Genomic DNA, 17,418 nt, shown 5'->3' with positions numbered 1-17,418 from the left:
GCTAAATGGGCACATTTCCAGGCTGCTTGCCGTGGAAATATTGCCGTTTAGGTTTGTTGACATGGAGGATTTCCGCCAACTCATGGCGGCAGCCACCCCTTGGTACTCAGCCCACAGCCTCCACTTTTTCTCCCGGTGTAGCGTCCCCACCTTTAACAGCGTATGTTCAGGAGCATCACCCATGCCCTTACCAACGCACTTACCGGGATCCACTTAACAACCGACACGTGGACAAGCGCTTGTGGGCAGGGATGCTACATTTCCCTGACAGCACACTAGGTGAACATTGTGGAAGTCAGGGCCGAGTCCCACCCTGGCCCGGCACATGTGCTCCTGACGCCGAGGATTACTGGCCTTACTTTTATCAGAGTTTCCTCCACCTCCTACATCAGTTCCTCCATCCCCTCCTGCTCCTTCTCACCCTCCAGCCACAGACAGATCTATGGCTTTTGCCGCTGAACCTCCAACCAGGCATGGTCATCTGTGATAATGGCCCTATCACATTTGTGGAGGCTGAAGAAGAGGAGGAGGAACAGGAGCTGGCTGATAGAGCAAAAGAGACTAGTAACCACGCAACCTTCATCCCGTCTTTCCTATGTGTGTGGCTGAAGAGGGGAATGAGGAGGAAGAGATGGAGCAGGAGATGGAGAGTAGTCATCATGGTGGAGACAGGAACTGTAGGGAACTTGACACATATGGCAGACTTTATGTACCACTGCCTTTCTCATGACCCTCTCGTTACATTCATCTTGGCCAAAAAAGAGTACTGGTTGTTCACCATGTTAGACCAACACTACAAGGAGAACTTTGCATCTCTTCTTTCTGAGGCGGAGAGGTCTTCTAAAATAGTGCAGTTGGCTGCAGATCTCTACATTTGGCATTACAGACATCTTCTTAGAGGCTGTCTCTTGGACCCAGCGGCTACCTCCCTCTGGCTGATTGGCTCCCTGGCTTGGGTGTGTGAATGCCTGGTGTGTTCTAGAGGGAGGTGCCGGCGATATTCATTATTCCTTGTGAAGGCTTAGCAAGAGCAGTACCTTTTCCTCTCTGGAGCTTGAAGACGTGTGCATTTGCCTGGAGTCATCTCAAGCTAAGCACTTTTCCCCTGTTTGTCCTTCCTTGTTGTCTATAGTGATTAGTGGAGATCACTAAGTCTTTCCCACACCTTACGTGACATTATCGCCGGCCGAGCACATAATAAAAAGGAAAAAAAAAAAGACTGACATTTTGGGGGTTTTTTTTGTGTGTTTTTGGGAGTGGACATTTTTTTTCCTTTCTCCCTTGGTATGGGTTCAGTTGCAAAGCTCGCAGAGCAGTTCCGCCATCTGTCTCTGTAGGTGAATGACCTCTGCTGTGAGGTTCAGCAGCAGCATCAGAGGTTACAGGTCACCAATGTGGGGGTCTCTGCAGGTAGGCCTGTCCAGCCTGAACTGAAAGAAACAGAAAGTGCTGACAGGCTCATTCTGATAACAATGAAGAAAGCCTGGATTAGACACGACTTTTCAACACCATTAGATGACAGCAGCACATAAAGTGTTTTTAATGTTCAATATTTGAATGGCGTCCGCCAGTTTTTGCCTTCTAGGGTCTATAAATGACTGTATGACCCTGCTTATAATTTTCTCCTGGCTTTGCACTTTGCGCAAAGCCTTTGTGAGGGTAAAAGTGCCACAGCTACACTTTCTTCTTTTTTCTATGAGGCACTCATCTGGGAGTCAGAGATGCTTCCAGAGGTTTTCCCCATGCTGCTCTCCTTACATTCAGTACTTTTTCCATCCATTTCAACATTTTCACTGCCCCCCCCAGACCTCCTCCTTTCGTTACTCGAAATGAGCACCCGAGCATTAGAAATTGCTTGGTTTGAGTAATGAGCATCCGACCATTTTCATGCTCGCTCATTTCTAATTAAGATGCGAAATGGGCTGCATTCTTTTGGAATTAATGCATGTAATCCTGTTATTTGTGCTACACTTTGAATTACTGCTGGGCAAATAACTTTAAGAAGGGTTCAACCCAGCACACCCACCGAACAGCTGTTTGTAGCTATGGCAATGGCTGGAAGTGCACAAAGCCAGAACAGCATAGCGCCGTACAGTGTGTAGTGGCCAGTTATGGGTACGGCAGCTCAGCTTTTATTGAGAGAATGGGAGCTATTCTGCAGTACCAGAGAACGGCCACCGCACAGAGTATGGTGCTGTGCTGTTCTGGCTCTTTACACTATGTACTTTCGGCTGCCATGGGAGCAGCAATCATATTGTCAGAGTTTGAAAACCCAGAAATTTGATGTTTAAGACTTTAGTAACTGTCTGTTTATCCTTAAGATAGATATTGAAAACCTAAATCCATAAAAACCCTTTCAGGTCCCCAGCTCAAATTCTGTAATACGGCTCCCACCTATCATGTGTCATTTAAAAGACAAGTGTCTGATCACTTGGAAGAGGGGTTTTGGTGCGACTGCTCTCTACTCCCCTAAAATGTTTTCCCTACTTTCTGCAATAGTATAAAAGGTATATTTCACTTAGTGAGTAGAGATATCAAGTAGTTAGAGCCATTGATGCTTTATTTTATTCAATTTACATGATATATTGCTGTAAACACACACTTGTAATGTACATACATTATTCACGTCCTCAGGCTCAGCCAGTCACCTGAGTGGGGCGTTACACTCACATACACACCTGTTTAGCAGCACCCCTGTTTAGAAGTCTTATCAGAGCATACGGATCCCTTACTATAGATTCTCTTATCATCCAGGGTGCTGTTCTTTAATAGCCGCCATGTAATACTTCATTATCCTGCAGCAGCCACCTTAGAAACAATGTATGGCTAAAAAAGGCTTTCCCCATCAAATCAACCCTTCTAATGACATATACAATATAATGCAATCCAAAGCAAGAAAATCTTTACTCTTGGTGAGGAATAAACTCTAATATGTAAAGTCAGGGGTGTAAGTGGAATTCATTGGGTAAAAAGGCATGGAGCCGCCACCTAATACGGGTACATTCCCACAGTCAGGAGCCGCCTGCGGCCCCAACGCTGCAGAGTAGCCGCATGGCTTCCGATCTCATTTTGCAAATGAGCGGCGCAATTTTTTTTTTTCAAATGCAGACTTTCCTCATAGATGTTAATCTATGGGGAAAGTCCACATGCGGACCCACAAGAGAAATTGACATGCTGCGGGTATGAAAGACATGCCGCATGTCAGTTTCCGCGGGTGATCCGCAGGCACAGAGACGCATAGTGGACATGGGATTTCTAGAAATCCCATCCACCTTGCTGTAACATCTGGCCGCTGTGGGTTTGACGCTGCATAGACACGCAGCGTAAAACAAGCAGCGGCTCCTGACCATGGGCACATACCCTAACAAGAAAGTAAAGAACAGCCTCACCAGCAATAATTAAAGGTATGCATAATAGCACCATAGGCAGAGAAGGTAGCGCTAGATATCAGAAAGCCACCAATCTGCTATTCCTGACTTAATGGAACAATGTTCTTGCACCTTAGTGTGACCCACCTTCTTTAAGCCCCATATCCGGTGCCTTGGTTACTATAGTTGTAGTTCTGTTATTATTTTATTAATTATTGGCTGCTCGTTGTGTTTTCCCTCTGCTCCTTTAGTCCCAAGGTAAATGACAGACGCTTATCTGCATTGTGTATAGCAGACTGAGGTAGTCTAAGATCATCTCCGTGTGTGGCTCAGGTTGTTGCAATGTGTTGATTTGCTCTACAAGCTCTGCTTGTTCAGACTGGCTGCTGTGCATAGGCAGAAACTCACTGGCAAGTCAGTGCACTGAGAACAGTATTCAGCCAAATATTAAGGTGAGCCCCTGATCTGATGGACCCAGCCCATGAATGACATATAATACTACATGATAATACCTGATAGCTATCCGCATATCTCTGAGGCTGCCATCTTTAAAATCAGGTTGTCTTCACTATATTCTTATAGTCATAGTGCTTTCTCCTCATGACAACACACAGTTAATTACAGGTCTTTTCTGAATAACAAAAATAAAATTAGGATCAAGCTTGACTTTGCTGCCGCTGGGCTCTAGCGATTTCTATTAGCTTTTCGGCAGTCCGCTGTTTTCCAGCCTCTTGAAGTTTCTGAATAAGATCTTGAAACGCTCCATACATCCCATGTCCTTCATACCATGTTTTCAGCAGCTGAAATTTTTGCTCTTGATTGTCATTTTGGTGTTCATGTTGAATTCTATCATGTTGTACCTCTGTTATTCCCAATCTGTGAACGACCTGACGTACAGTAGTATAATCCATAGACTCTGCGAAGTCCCATAAATGATTAGACAAATCAATATCTAAAATTGAAAAAAAATATTTTAAAAGGACAGACACATATCAAAAATAACTCACAATTTAAAATTTAGCATTTCGAACTGGTTGACCAACAATGAAATATATTTCTTTCTTTTATTACATGGATAATAACATTTTCGCAGTTGGAATAGTTTTAAAAATGCACATATTTCTAGATATTTCTGTTGCATGCCTGTTACGTCGTCCCCTGGTGTTTCTTTTAATTCCTTTTCAGGACATACACTGTGTCAAAGCAGGTGATCACACTTACCTGGTAGATTAGTCCCATCAGACATCATCATACAGTATTTACAGGCAGCGAACTGGTTTCTGCTGTGCAGATCTATCAATAAGAACCAGTGCACTGATCTATGAACATATTTCTTATCAGCACTGGAAACTTAAGGCTAGGGCTACACGGTGACAATGTGTTGTGCGGCAGCAATTCTCAGGAAAGACGGGCGATAAAAACTTGTCTGTGACTTGCTGTTGCACAGCTATTTTAGAGCCTCTTCAGAGAGCAAGAGAACCGGAACTCTGGTGCTATCAGACGTAACAATCCTAAAAGTCACATGACTTGGGATAATAAGCCTGTCATGGGTGTGTCAGAAGTGACAGACAGTCACCTTGCAGTTGGTTGCAGAAGATCTCTTCATTTGTCATTACAGACAACTTCTTAGAAGCTGTATCTCTAGGACCCAGCGGCTACCTTCCTCTGGCTAATTAACATTCTGGCCTGGGTGTATAAATACCTGCTGCGTGCCAGAGTGAGGTGCCGGCGATATTCATTACTCCTTGTGAAGGTTTGAGCAAGAGAAGTACTTCTTCCTCTCTGGTGGTAGAGGACGTGTGCGTATTTGTCTGGAGTTGACTAAAGCTAAGCGATTTTCAAATGTTTGTCCCCCCCTTGTTGTCTTTAGTGTTCAGTGGGGATTGACTAGTGCTCATCCCCTCCATTCCCTAGCCTGAGTGTAGCGCTGGCGTCCCTGCCCTCTGCTAGGCAGGGACGCTGCTCCCCTCACCGCTCTGCTCCGTGCCCGGCGTCCTCTCCCCGCTCTGCTGTCAGCGCGCGCTCCGTCCCGGCGTCCTCCTCCTGCTCTGCTCTCGGCGCGCGCTCCTTCCCGGCCCCTGTGCTTAGGGCGCGCGCGCGCGCGCTCCCCTCCTCTTAAAGGGGCCGCGCGCGCCGCCCTAAAGAGTCCCCGGCCAATGGCCGGAGGACTTCATCATATAAGAGGCACCTCCTCCAAAATGGAGGTGCCCGAGCAATGTTGTTTGCACCTGTGTCTCACCTGTGCTTCAGCCCTCAGGTCCCGTTGCCAGTTACCTGCCAGTTACCTGCCAGTTACCTGCCTGATTCCTGCCAGTTTCCTGCCTGATTCCTGCCTGAATACTTGTTACCTGTCTGCCAGTCTGAGGTCCGACGGTCTGCCTTACTACTCCTGTCAGTCTCTCTAAGGACCAGCCTGCCCGCTCACCTGGGAGCGCATATCAGCTACCTGCCTGCTTGCCTGAGGTCCGACGGTCTGCCTTACTACTCCGGTCAGTCTGTCTATGGACCAGCTTGCCCGCTCACCTGGGAGCGCTTCTCCGTTACCTGCCTGCTTGCCAGCCCGGAGGCTCCGTTGTCACGTGCTGTGACCACCAGCTATCTCAGAGACTCTTGCCCGCTCACCTGGGAGCGCATCTCCGTTACCTGCCTGCTTGCCAGCCCGGAGGTCCCGTTGTCACGTGCGGTGACCACCAGCTATTCCAGAGACTCTTGCCCGCTCACCTGGGAGCGCTTCTCCGTTACCTGCCTGCCTGCCAGCCCGGAGGCTCCGCCGTCACGTGCCGTGACCACCTGCTATTCCAGAGACTCTCGCTTGCTCACCTGGGAGCACACGTCTACCATCTGCCTGCTAGCCTACCCGGAGGTTCTGTCATCACAGGTCGTACCTACCCCTTACCCAGAGACTGCCCTGATCACTTGCCGTAACTCCCTGTCCGTTCACCCAGAGACTGCCACCCGCTCCCTTACAAGGGCCGCCCCCTTGTATAGTAGCTCAGAGGTTCCGCCTCCCGGACCCGTTACAGTTTGCTCGGGCCATGGAACCCGGTGGCACCCAAGCTCCCTCGCTCTCGGACCTCTGTCTTGAACTGTCCCGTCAGAGGTCCCAACAGGAGACCATCCTGGGTCACCTGCGGAATGTTAATACTCGCCTGAACACTCTGTCTGATCCACCAACAACCTCCGCCAGTACCATGGTATCCTTTTCCGGACCCCGGCTCTCTGCACCTCCTCGCTTCGGAGGCGACTCCGTCCTGGCTCGGGGCTTCATAAATCAGTGCACCCTGCATTTTGAACTATTATCCCACCAGTTTAACTCCGACCGAGCCAAAATTGCCTTTATCATGTCCCATCTCACCGGGGAGGCCCTGGCCTGGCTAAATCCTCTATGGGAGAGAGGAGATCCCCTGGTGTCCGACTTGCCTGCCTTTCTCATGGCTTTCCGGAAAGCCTTCGACGAACCCGGACGGAGGACCTCATCCGCATCTTCTCTGCTTCGCCTCCGTCAGGGAAGCCTCACCGTGGGCCAATATGCCATACGGTTCCGTACCCTTGCCTCGGAGCTGGCCTGGGATAACGAAGCCCTGGTATCCGTCTTCTGGGAGGGTCTGTCCGGCCGTATTAAAGATGAACTTGCTGGTCGGGACATTCCTACCACTCTCGATGATCTAATAACCCTTGCCACCCGGATTGACCTACGGTTCCAGGAGCGTGCCAAAGAGGTCACCCGTGAGAGAAGGATTCCACGTCTAGCTCCTACTTTCCAGGAACCCGTCATTCCTTCCGTTTCTCCACAGGTACACTCTCCTGAGCCTATGCAGGTCGACCAGACCAAGATGGTCAAATCCCGTCAGGATTTCCGCCGTGCCGAGGGGAGCTGCTTCTACTGTGGCAGTAAGGAGCATCTGATCCGTGCCTGCCCGGAGAGGTCGGGAGAACGCCTGTATCTAGGTTCACTCAGAGGGGTCGATCTAGACAAAAATAAATCCTCTCCATCCCTGCTGTTGTCAGTCTCAATCATCTGCGGGGAGAATCGTTATTCCGAACTAGCCCAACTTGACTCTGGAGCAGCCGGAAATCTTATTTCACAGTCCCTGGTGGAGAAATTCCGCATCCCCACCAAACCTCTGGCTGTACCCTTGTCTGTTGTTGCCGTGGATGGGGGCCTCTTACCTCGCCCCATCCAATTCATCACCGAATCCATTACTCTGCAGGTGGGAATGCTGCATTCAGAGAGTATCTCCTTTCACGTTCTGCCTGGTCTCCCTCACGCCCTCTTGCTAGGTCTGCCTTGGCTCCAGAGACATGCACCCGTGCTTGACTGGCAAACCGGAGAAGTCCTTCACTGGGGACAGGCCTGTCATAAAACCTGCCTGGTTCCCGTCCATTCCGTCCGTCCCTCTCCTATCCCAGCTAATCTACCTGGACTTCCGATTCCTTATTGGTCTAGTGCTGATGTCTTTGTTAAGGAGGAGGCAGAGACATCACCACCTCATAGACCATGTGACTGCCCCATCGATCCCGCCAGAGTAATGCAGGTGGCTCCCGTGAGTCTAAATTGTCTCCCTCCTGGTAAGACGTTCGTATCGGTACCTGATCGGGAGAGAATCCTACACTGGGGTCATTCGTCTAAACTAGCTGACCACGCCGGTCGGAAAAAGACCCTCCAGCTTATTACCCGACACTACTGGTGGCCTAACCTGCACAAGGATGTTATGGACTTTGTTTCTGCCTGTGTGTCCTGCGCCCGCAACAAAGTTCCGAGACACCTGTCGGCCGGCCGCCTTCTTCCTCTGCCAGTACCTGCTGCCCCCTGGCAGCATTTAGCGATGGACCCTCCTCAATTCCGTCCTGGGGATAAAGTCTGGCTCTCGTCCAAATATGTCCGACTCAAGATCCCTTCCTATAAGTTAGGGTCTCGGTTCATCGGCCCACTGGTGGTCATCGGTCAGATCAACCCGGTAGCCTATAAATTGAAACTCCCGGCCAACTTACGGATCCCTAACTCCTTCCATGTATCTCTCCTCAAACCTGTGGTACTTAACTCTTTTTCTAAGTCTACAGGTACGCCTCCTGCTCTGGTTTCTGCTGAGGACAAGTTTGAGGTAGAGAACATTCTTGCCAGCAAAAGGGTAAGAGGAAAGACCTTTTTTCTGGTAGATTGGAGGGGGTTTGGTCCTGAGGAGAGAACGTGGGAGCCCCGGGAGAACATCCATGCCCCTCTCATCCTAGCTAAATTTCTGTCTGGCCTAAAAAAGGGGGGGCCTAAAGGGGGGGGTACTGTAGCGCTGGCGTCCCTGCCCTCTGCTAGGCAGGGACGCTGCTCCCCTCACCGCTCTGCTCCGTGCCCGGCGTCCTCTCCCCGCTCTGCTGTCAGCGCGCGCTCCGTCCCGGCGTCCTCCTCCTGCTCTGCTCTCGGCGCGCGCTCCTTCCCGGCCCCTGTGCTTAGGGCGCGCGCGCGCGCGCTCCCCTCCTCTTAAAGGGGCCGCGCGCGCCGCCCTAAAGAGTCCCCGGCCAATGGCCGGAGGACTTCATCATATAAGAGGCACCTCCTCCAAAATGGAGGTGCCCGAGCAATGTTGTTTGCACCTGTGTCTCACCTGTGCTTCAGCCCTCAGGTCCCGTTGCCAGTTACCTGCCAGTTACCTGCCAGTTACCTGCCTGATTCCTGCCAGTTTCCTGCCTGATTCCTGCCTGAATACTTGTTACCTGTCTGCCAGTCTGAGGTCCGACGGTCTGCCTTACTACTCCTGTCAGTCTCTCTAAGGACCAGCCTGCCCGCTCACCTGGGAGCGCATATCAGCTACCTGCCTGCTTGCCTGAGGTCCGACGGTCTGCCTTACTACTCCGGTCAGTCTGTCTATGGACCAGCTTGCCCGCTCACCTGGGAGCGCTTCTCCGTTACCTGCCTGCTTGCCAGCCCGGAGGCTCCGTTGTCACGTGCTGTGACCACCAGCTATCTCAGAGACTCTTGCCCGCTCACCTGGGAGCGCATCTCCGTTACCTGCCTGCTTGCCAGCCCGGAGGTCCCGTTGTCACGTGCGGTGACCACCAGCTATTCCAGAGACTCTTGCCCGCTCACCTGGGAGCGCTTCTCCGTTACCTGCCTGCCTGCCAGCCCGGAGGCTCCGCCGTCACGTGCCGTGACCACCTGCTATTCCAGAGACTCTCGCTTGCTCACCTGGGAGCACACGTCTACCATCTGCCTGCTAGCCTACCCGGAGGTTCTGTCATCACAGGTCGTACCTACCCCTTACCCAGAGACTGCCCTGATCACTTGCCGTAACTCCCTGTCCGTTCACCCAGAGACTGCCACCCGCTCCCTTACAAGGGCCGCCCCCTTGTATAGTAGCTCAGAGGTTCCGCCTCCCGGACCCGTTACACTGAGCCTAACGCCAGAGAAAGACAGGGCGAGGTATGCATGCGGCGATTGGTGAAGAACCAATATAGGGACGTTAGAGGAGACAGGGTGACACTAGATTAGCCTATGAGGTCTCCACTCCACCCTTTTCCTAGAGTCTGGGCTCCCTTTCCCTCTTGACTTCGTGTTGCACTTAGTCTTTCCCACACCTTGCGTGACATTATCGCATGCCGAGCACATTTTGAAAAAGAAAAAAAAACTGAAACTTTGCTTTTTTTTCTCTGTGTGTTTTTGGGAATGTACTTTTTTTTTTTTTTTTTTTTTTCTCCCTTGGTATGGATTCAGATACAGAGCTCGCAGAGAGGATGCACAGTCTGTCTCTGGAGGTGAATGACCTCCGCTGTGAGGTTCAGCAGCAGCATCAGCGGCTACAGGTCGCCAATGTGGGGGTCTCTGCAAGTAGGCCTGTCCAGCCTGAACCCAAGGTTGCCCTTTCGGACAGGTTTTCAGGAGGTAGGTACAAGTTTTTTGTTTTCAAAGAGGCCTGCAAATTGTATTTTAAACTTCGTCCTTACTCCTCCGTAAATGAGGAGCAACAGGTTGGAATTGTGATCTCTCTACTGCAGGGAGATCCTCAGTCATGGGCGGTTTCTTTACCGCAGGACTCGGTTTGTCTCCAGTCTGTGGAGGGGTTTTTCGGTGCTCTGGCCCTCATCTATGATAACCCTGACCGAGTCGCCCTGGCTGAGTTTCGGCTACGACGCCTTCAGCAGGGGAATCGATCAGTGGAGACATACAGTTTGGGATTCCTTAGATGGGCAACGGATTCCAAATGGAATGACTCAGCCCTTAGAAGTCAATTTTATGAGGGGCTTACTGAAAAGTTGAAAGATGCCTTAGCAGTATATGAAACCCCTCAGTCCTTGGAGGCTGCCATGTCGTTGGCCATACATCTTGATAGACGCCTTTGGGATAGACGGATGAGACCACCTTCTCCGGGGCCTTCTTGTTGGGTTGTGTACCTCTGCCGGGGGAGCGGTCTGGGGGTGAATCAGTACTGGGGGAGATGGAGGAACCCATGCAGTTAGGGGGTGTCTCTGCATCATACATCTCCCCGGAGATTTGCAAGAAAAGAAATATGTTTTTTTTGTGGCAAAGAGGGACATTTTGTTGGGACCTGTCCTTCAATTCCTAAACAAAAGGAGACTCGATTAACTCTTGATAGTCTGGAGTTGGATAAACAAGGGGTGAATTTGTTGCCAACCTGCAGTTCCCGCTTTGTCCTGACAGCATAGGTGGTGCTAGAGAGCAAAACCGAGAACATTTCTGTGTTTGTTGACAATGGAGCCAGAGTCAGCATGGTTAATGCTGAGCTTGTGAAAACTCATGGTCTTGCTTGCTGTACTTTAGATAAACTTACTTCCATCTTTGCCATTGACTCGGCGCCACTTGCACAGAAAGCATTTACTCAGATTGTACATAATGTAAAACTGAGGGTGGGGTTAGTTCATTGTGAAATAATCCCTTGCTATGTCCTGAACAATCTTCCCACACCTATTGTTTTGGGTATTCCTTGGCTTGTTAAACATAATCTGTTGGTGGATTGGCAAACCGGGGAGATTATTGAATGGGGAGGTTACTGCCATGAGAACTGTTTAGATATTTCCCTTGCTACTGTCTCTACGGAAATATTACCTGCTTTTCTGTCTGGTTTTGGGGACGTTTTTTCTGAGAGGGGGTGTCAGGATTTGTCTCCTCATCGTGCATAAGACTGTCCTATTAACCTGACCCCCGGAGCTAAACTACCGAAGTCCAGACTGGCTGTGAGAGACAAGTCATGAAGGGTTTCATTGCAGACAGTTTGGAGAAGGGACATATCAGACCCTCATCTTCACCCGTGACGGCAGGGTTCTTCTTTGTGAAGAAAAAAGATGGCAGTCTACGTCCCTATTTAGATTTCCGGGAATTAAAAAATTACCATCCCTAATCCATACCCTCTTCCTCTGATTCCTGATTTGTTCAGCCAGGTTTTAGGAGCAAGGTATTCTCCAAGTTGGATTTAAGAGGAGCCTACAATCTGGTTAGAATCAGAGAAGGGGATGAATGGAAAACAGAGTTCAATACCCAGGAAGGATATTTTGAGAGTCTGGTTATGCCTTTTGGTTTGACCAATGCACCTGCAATATTCCAGCATTTCATAAATGATATTTTCCATCATTTGGTGGGGAGGTTTGTGGTGGTCTATCTGGAAGATATTTTGGTTTACTTACCTGATTTTGAGACACATCGGGGGCATGTTAAGCAGGTGCTGCAGATATTAAGGGATAAAAAACTTTATGCCAAACTAGAAAAATGTATTTTCGCTGTTTAGAAGGTGCAGTTTTTGGGGTACTTGTTGTCATCTTCGGGTTTTCGGTTGGATCTGGAGATTCGTGTAGTCCGTCATTGGGAACGTCCCGAGAACCTGAAGGCTCTACAACGTTTTCTGGGCTTTATTAATTTTTACTGGAAATTCATTCAAAATTACTCAGTAATTGTGAAACCCCTTACTGACATGACTAAGAAGGGGTCTGATTTTTCCAAATTATCGGATGCCTCCCTCCAGGCTTTTTCTTCCTTAAAGAATCATTTTGCCACTACACCTACACTCAGTCAACCCGATGTTTCCCAACCCTTTATTGTGGAGGTTGATGCATCGGATGTCGGGGCTGTGTTGTCTCGGGGTCCGTCCCCTGGTAAATGGCATCCATGCGCTTTTTCAAAAAAAATTGTCTTCGGCTGAGAGAAATTATGACGTGGGTTATAGGGAACCTTTAATGAGCAAATTGGCATTCGAAGAATGGCGACATTGGTTGGAGGGGGCTGTCCATCCTATTACTGTTATTACTGACCATAAGAACCTGTCATATCTCCAGTCAGCTAAACGCCTCAAGCCTAGGCAAGCCAAGTGGTCCCTGTTTTTTCCTAGGTTCAATTTTGTTGTCACTTTCCATCCAGGGGTCAAAAATGTCAAGGATGATGCTTTGTCCCGGAGTTTCCCTGGTGGTGGTGTAATAGTGGAGAGGGATGTAGCCTTCCTTTGGCACTGATGTAGTTAAAAGAGAATGTTCCTGAAATTAGACCTCTCTGAACTGTTGTTAGGCCAAGCTAAGGGGTTAGCTGCAGTGGTCCAGTCAGTAGAGTAGGGGGGGGACTTAGTGCCATGATCAGACATTGAGTGTGTCTGGAGCTTAGTTTAACATAATTCCTTGTGGGCTGCAGTACTGGTAACCAGCCACAAGATGCCACTGTCGGGTACAGCTGTTAGTGAGAGTCTACTAGCAGGATGACAGTGAAGAGTTAATTGGCAACGAGTAGTGGGTTTCTATAAGGGTGGAGTGAGAATTTGAACAGTGAACCTTATGGACAGCCTAATATAGTGGCTGCTAGGGTAGATGGGAGCTCCGTACCCTCAGACAGTAGGATCACCAGTGTGAAGATCTCCCTACGCAAGAGTCCTGTTAGACGGCCGGAGAAACTCAAAGGAGGTATTGAGGACCCGGGCGCTTTCAGTCTGCAGGCAGCAGAGGAAGAAAGGACTCCAGGCTAAGACGTTGGGGAGATATAGGATCTGTATATACTGTCGCTGGTGAGGAATATTCTCTTGGGCTTGAGAATAGAGTCATAGAGATGCTTCACTTAAAGAGGGAACCAGGGCTAAAGATGTTTTCAGTGCCTGTGAGGGAGATGACAACCTGTCGGGCCTTATCCATTATATCTGCCTGTAAATATTGTATATATTCCTCTTCCCCAAGTAAAGTCCCATTTATGGTTAAGAACCTCGTGTCCTCTGAATTTATTGCTGCCCTGGTCCCAGAAGAGAAATGCCTGGAGACAGCCATGATCTGATGGTCTGAAGTAAGTGGAGAGCACCACATACACAGCCACACATCAGAGGGAGAACACGTATTGTCTGTAGGGTGCCAGAGCGAGCAGGGGCTACAGCTCACCCACAACTACCTCGCTGAGGCACCTTACAGTGGTGACCATGAAAACCCTGCCCCAATATTACTGAAAGGGGTATTAATTTCGGCACAGTATCCTGAACTGGAGGGTGAGGTGTTGGAGGCTCAGGGGGACGCCCCTGCCTCCTGCCCTTCAGGAAGGTTATTTGTACCATCTAATCTGCACTGCAAAGTAATTAAGGAACATCATAGCTCTGTGCTTGCTGGGCATCCAGGTGGTAAGACAACCGCAGACCTCCTCTCTCGTTGTTTTTGGTGGCCGGGGTTGCATCGGGATATGATTGAACACTTAGCTGCTTGTAGAATTTGCGCGCGTTCTAAGGTTTCGCATACCCGTCCATCTGGTACTCTTCTTTCACTACCTATCCCTAGTAGGCCATGGACACACTTGTCCATGGATTTTATTACTGACCTACCGGTTTCTGCAGGAAAAACGGTGGTTTTGGTGGTAGTAGATAGGTTCAGTAAAATGGTTCACTTCGTCGCATTACCTGCACTTCCAAATGCCAAGACACTTGTTCAGGTGTTCATAAATGAGGTTCTGAAGCTTCACTGGGTTCCCTCCGATGTGGTGTCAGATCGGGGGACCCAGTTAGTTGCCAAGTTCTGGAAGGCTTTCTGTTCTTGACTGGGGATGCAGCTGTCCTTTTCCTCTTCCTTCCACCCTCAGTCGAATGGAGAGACCGAGCATGTCAATCAGAATTTGGACACCTACCTAAGGTGTTTCGTGTATGAAAATCAGGATTGGCCATCCTACTTACCGCTGGCAGAATTTGCCATTAATAATCATCATCAAGAATCCACTGGCAGGTCACCGTTCTTCGATGCATACGTTTATCACCCACAGTTTGGTACCTTTAGTGGGGGAGGAGCTTCAGGAGTTCCTGAGGAGGAACGGTTTGCTTCGTCTCTCTCCTCGGTTTGACAGGGTGTTCTGAGTAATTTAAAGATCATGAGAGACAGGTATAAACGTATGGCTGACAGAAAACGCTTGTCAGGTCCAGACCTAAATGTGAATGACTTTGTGTGGTTGTCTACCAGGAATATAAGATTGAAAGTTCCTTCTTGGAAGTTGGGACCTAGGTTTATTGGTACCTTTAAAATAACCGCTGTCATTAACCCAGCAGCGTTTCGTCTTCAACTTCCTCAGGCCCTTACGGTCCACAACATGTTCCACAGGTCCTTACTCAAGAAGTATGTGGAACCTCTTGAGCCCTCACCTCTACCACCGCCCCCAGTAATCGTTGATGGTAATCTGAAGTTCCAGATTTCAAGGATTGTAGATTCTCGTCTCCAACATTGTTCTCTACAATAGTTGGTGCACTGGAAGGGCTATTGTCCAGAGGAGAGGATGCGGGTTTCAGTATCAGAGGTGAATGCTCCTAGGTTGGTTCATTCATTTCATACCTCTTATCCTGAGAAACCCGGTCCTGAGTGTCTGGAGGCCACTCGTAGAGGGGGAGTACTGTCACGGGTGTGTCACAAGTGACAGACAGTCACTCTACAGTTGGTTACAGGAGATCTCTTCGTTTGGCATTACAGACAACTTCTTAGAAGCTGTATCTCTAGGACCCAGCGGTTACCTTCCTCTGGCTAATTAACACCCTGGCCTGGGTGTATAAATACCTGCTGTATGCCAGATGGAGGTGCCGGCGATATTCATTACTCCTTGTGAAGGCTTGAGCAAGAGTAGTACTTCTTCCTTTCTAGTGCTAGAGGACACATCCGCATTTGTTTGGAGTCGACTAAAGCTAAGCGAGTTTTCAATTGTTTGTCCCCCCTTGTTATCTTTAGTGTTCAGTGGGGATCAACTATTGCTCCTCCCCTCCCTTCCCTAGCCTGAGCCTAACGCCAGGGAAAGACAGGGCGAGGTATGCATGCGGCGATTGGTGAAGAACAAATATATGGACGTTAGAGGAGACAGGGTGACACTAGATTTGCCTAGGAGGTCTCCACTCTCCCCTTTCCCTAGAGTCTGGGCTCCCTTTCCCTCTTCCCTTTGTGTTGCACTTTGTGTTTCCCACACCTTGCGTTGCAAAGCCAAACCAGAAACTCCATTTGCAGATACATGTTCCAGGATGTTTGACCCCCATCAGTGCAAAGCAAAAGAATGATTTGGCTGCTTGAAAGGCCTCTAACAGAGGTAAAGTTTCTCCTAGTGAGGAGTGGCAATTTGGCACAAGGAGACGTATGAGCCATACAATGCTTTCCTGGGAGCTTAAACATGAAAATAACTTCTACTCTGAAAAGGCTGCTTGCATATTTAAATTCTCAGAGGAGGAGAATTGCATAGCTTATAAGTCTCCTTAAGCCAACTTGGCACTCCCCACTAGGAGAAACTTTCCCTCTAAATTTAGAGCTGTGAATTTGCTGTAAAAATAGCCAAATTGCAGAGAAGCTGCATGGAAGTTGCCGTCGCATGTGATTTGGAATGAAGTCTATGACAAATGAGCCCATGTGACTTTCGACCATCGACAGAAAATCCAACACATCTGGAAACATTTGCAATGCATTGCAGTAGTAGATTGCAACGCAACAACATGGGAAGTCATTAGATGCAATGTTGCCTTGTAGCCCTAGCCATAGGTGGAAGTTCTGAGTAGGCGAGCCATTATAAGTGCTTAACGACAATATATAGACACAGGGAGATTGTTTTAACCCCTCAGTGACCAATAGACATCTTTTTACTGACCTACGATATAAGAGACTAGTGTTATAGCAGAAGATGAGGTCTCTCAAGTTTAAAGGCCCCATCTATGCTATATAAGTCTGATAGTTACTTTAGGTCAAAACAACAGTTAAATGTTCCTTCCTTGTATCAATAGAGACTAACGTGTCCTTGCTAGTCATCAGAATGTATCCGATTAAATGTGTCTAATTAAATGTGTCCGATTAAATGTTTCAACACAAGCATAGACATCACGAGAACAGAAACCAGCCTTTGTGTGCTAAATTGTATAATCGGACCATATATGGTAAATCCGTTTCCTGCCTTCAGGGTGTATATAAACCCTATGCTTTGTAATAAAGTTAGAGCTTGTTTGACACATACATCCTGTCCTGTGTCTCATTCTCTGCGATATCGTAATCCAAGGATAGAAGACCCAGAAAGCAGTGACGTCAGCTGGCGCCCGAACAGGGACTTGAGTTAATCTACCCAGGGGTGCTCGATCGGTCCGAGACGTGGGACGAGTGAAGCTCTCTGTTGGTGATATATACAGCGCTGAGGTAAGAATAACTGTTATATTCTACCTAAATTATATCACTACATAGAAGAGACTCCCTCACCCCCGAGCGGTCGGCTCCTAGGTAATTCACAGATTGTTGTCTGGCTCAGGTCCCTTTGAACCAGTAGAATCCCCTCAGATAAATTGTCAGTCCTGCCTTCTATCCTTTGGAAAAACTTAAGAATGACAGCATGGATCCGATGATTGTGTTGTGGGTGTGTCTCGGGATCGGTGTTTTTGGTCTGTTTTTATGGCTGGCGTATAAGTCCTGGAAGGCTAGTAGTGGTGTGGTTCAGAAACCTTTGTGGCCCATTGTCTAAGTGACTGAGGAGTCTACTCTAAGTGAGGAGAACCGAAAGAATGGGGAACCAAAATGCCAAAGAAGGCATTACTGCCAAAGACTTAGTAGTACGCAGAGAAGGGAAACAGGCACTGATTGGAATTGACAAAATATTGTGTAA

General features: G+C 48.7%; 1 protein-coding gene across 1 annotated transcript in view; it reads right to left on the bottom strand.

Annotated features, from left to right (window-relative positions):
- Nucleotides 1–2,556: 2,556 nt before the first annotated feature.
- Nucleotides 2,557–17,418, bottom strand: part of FAS (Fas cell surface death receptor) — an 83,973-nt gene continuing 69,111 nt past the window's right edge. Inside the window, exon 10 of the mRNA XM_073685527.1 lies at nucleotides 2,557–4,320. Coding sequence (XP_073541628.1) covers nucleotides 4,025–4,320 — 296 coding nt within the window. The 3' untranslated portion in view covers nucleotides 2,557–4,024. The remainder of the gene's footprint in view (nucleotides 4,321–17,418) is intronic.

Source organism: Phyllobates terribilis, unplaced genomic scaffold, assembly GCF_046119375.1.
Source record: "Phyllobates terribilis strain yellow unplaced genomic scaffold, ASM4611937v1 Scaffold_5__5_contigs__length_657084704, whole genome shotgun sequence".
Classification (NCBI taxonomy): domain Eukaryota; kingdom Metazoa; phylum Chordata; class Amphibia; order Anura; family Dendrobatidae; genus Phyllobates; species Phyllobates terribilis.
The sequence above is the reverse complement of the archived record's forward strand: the minus strand, read 5'-3'. Positions and strand labels throughout refer to the sequence as shown.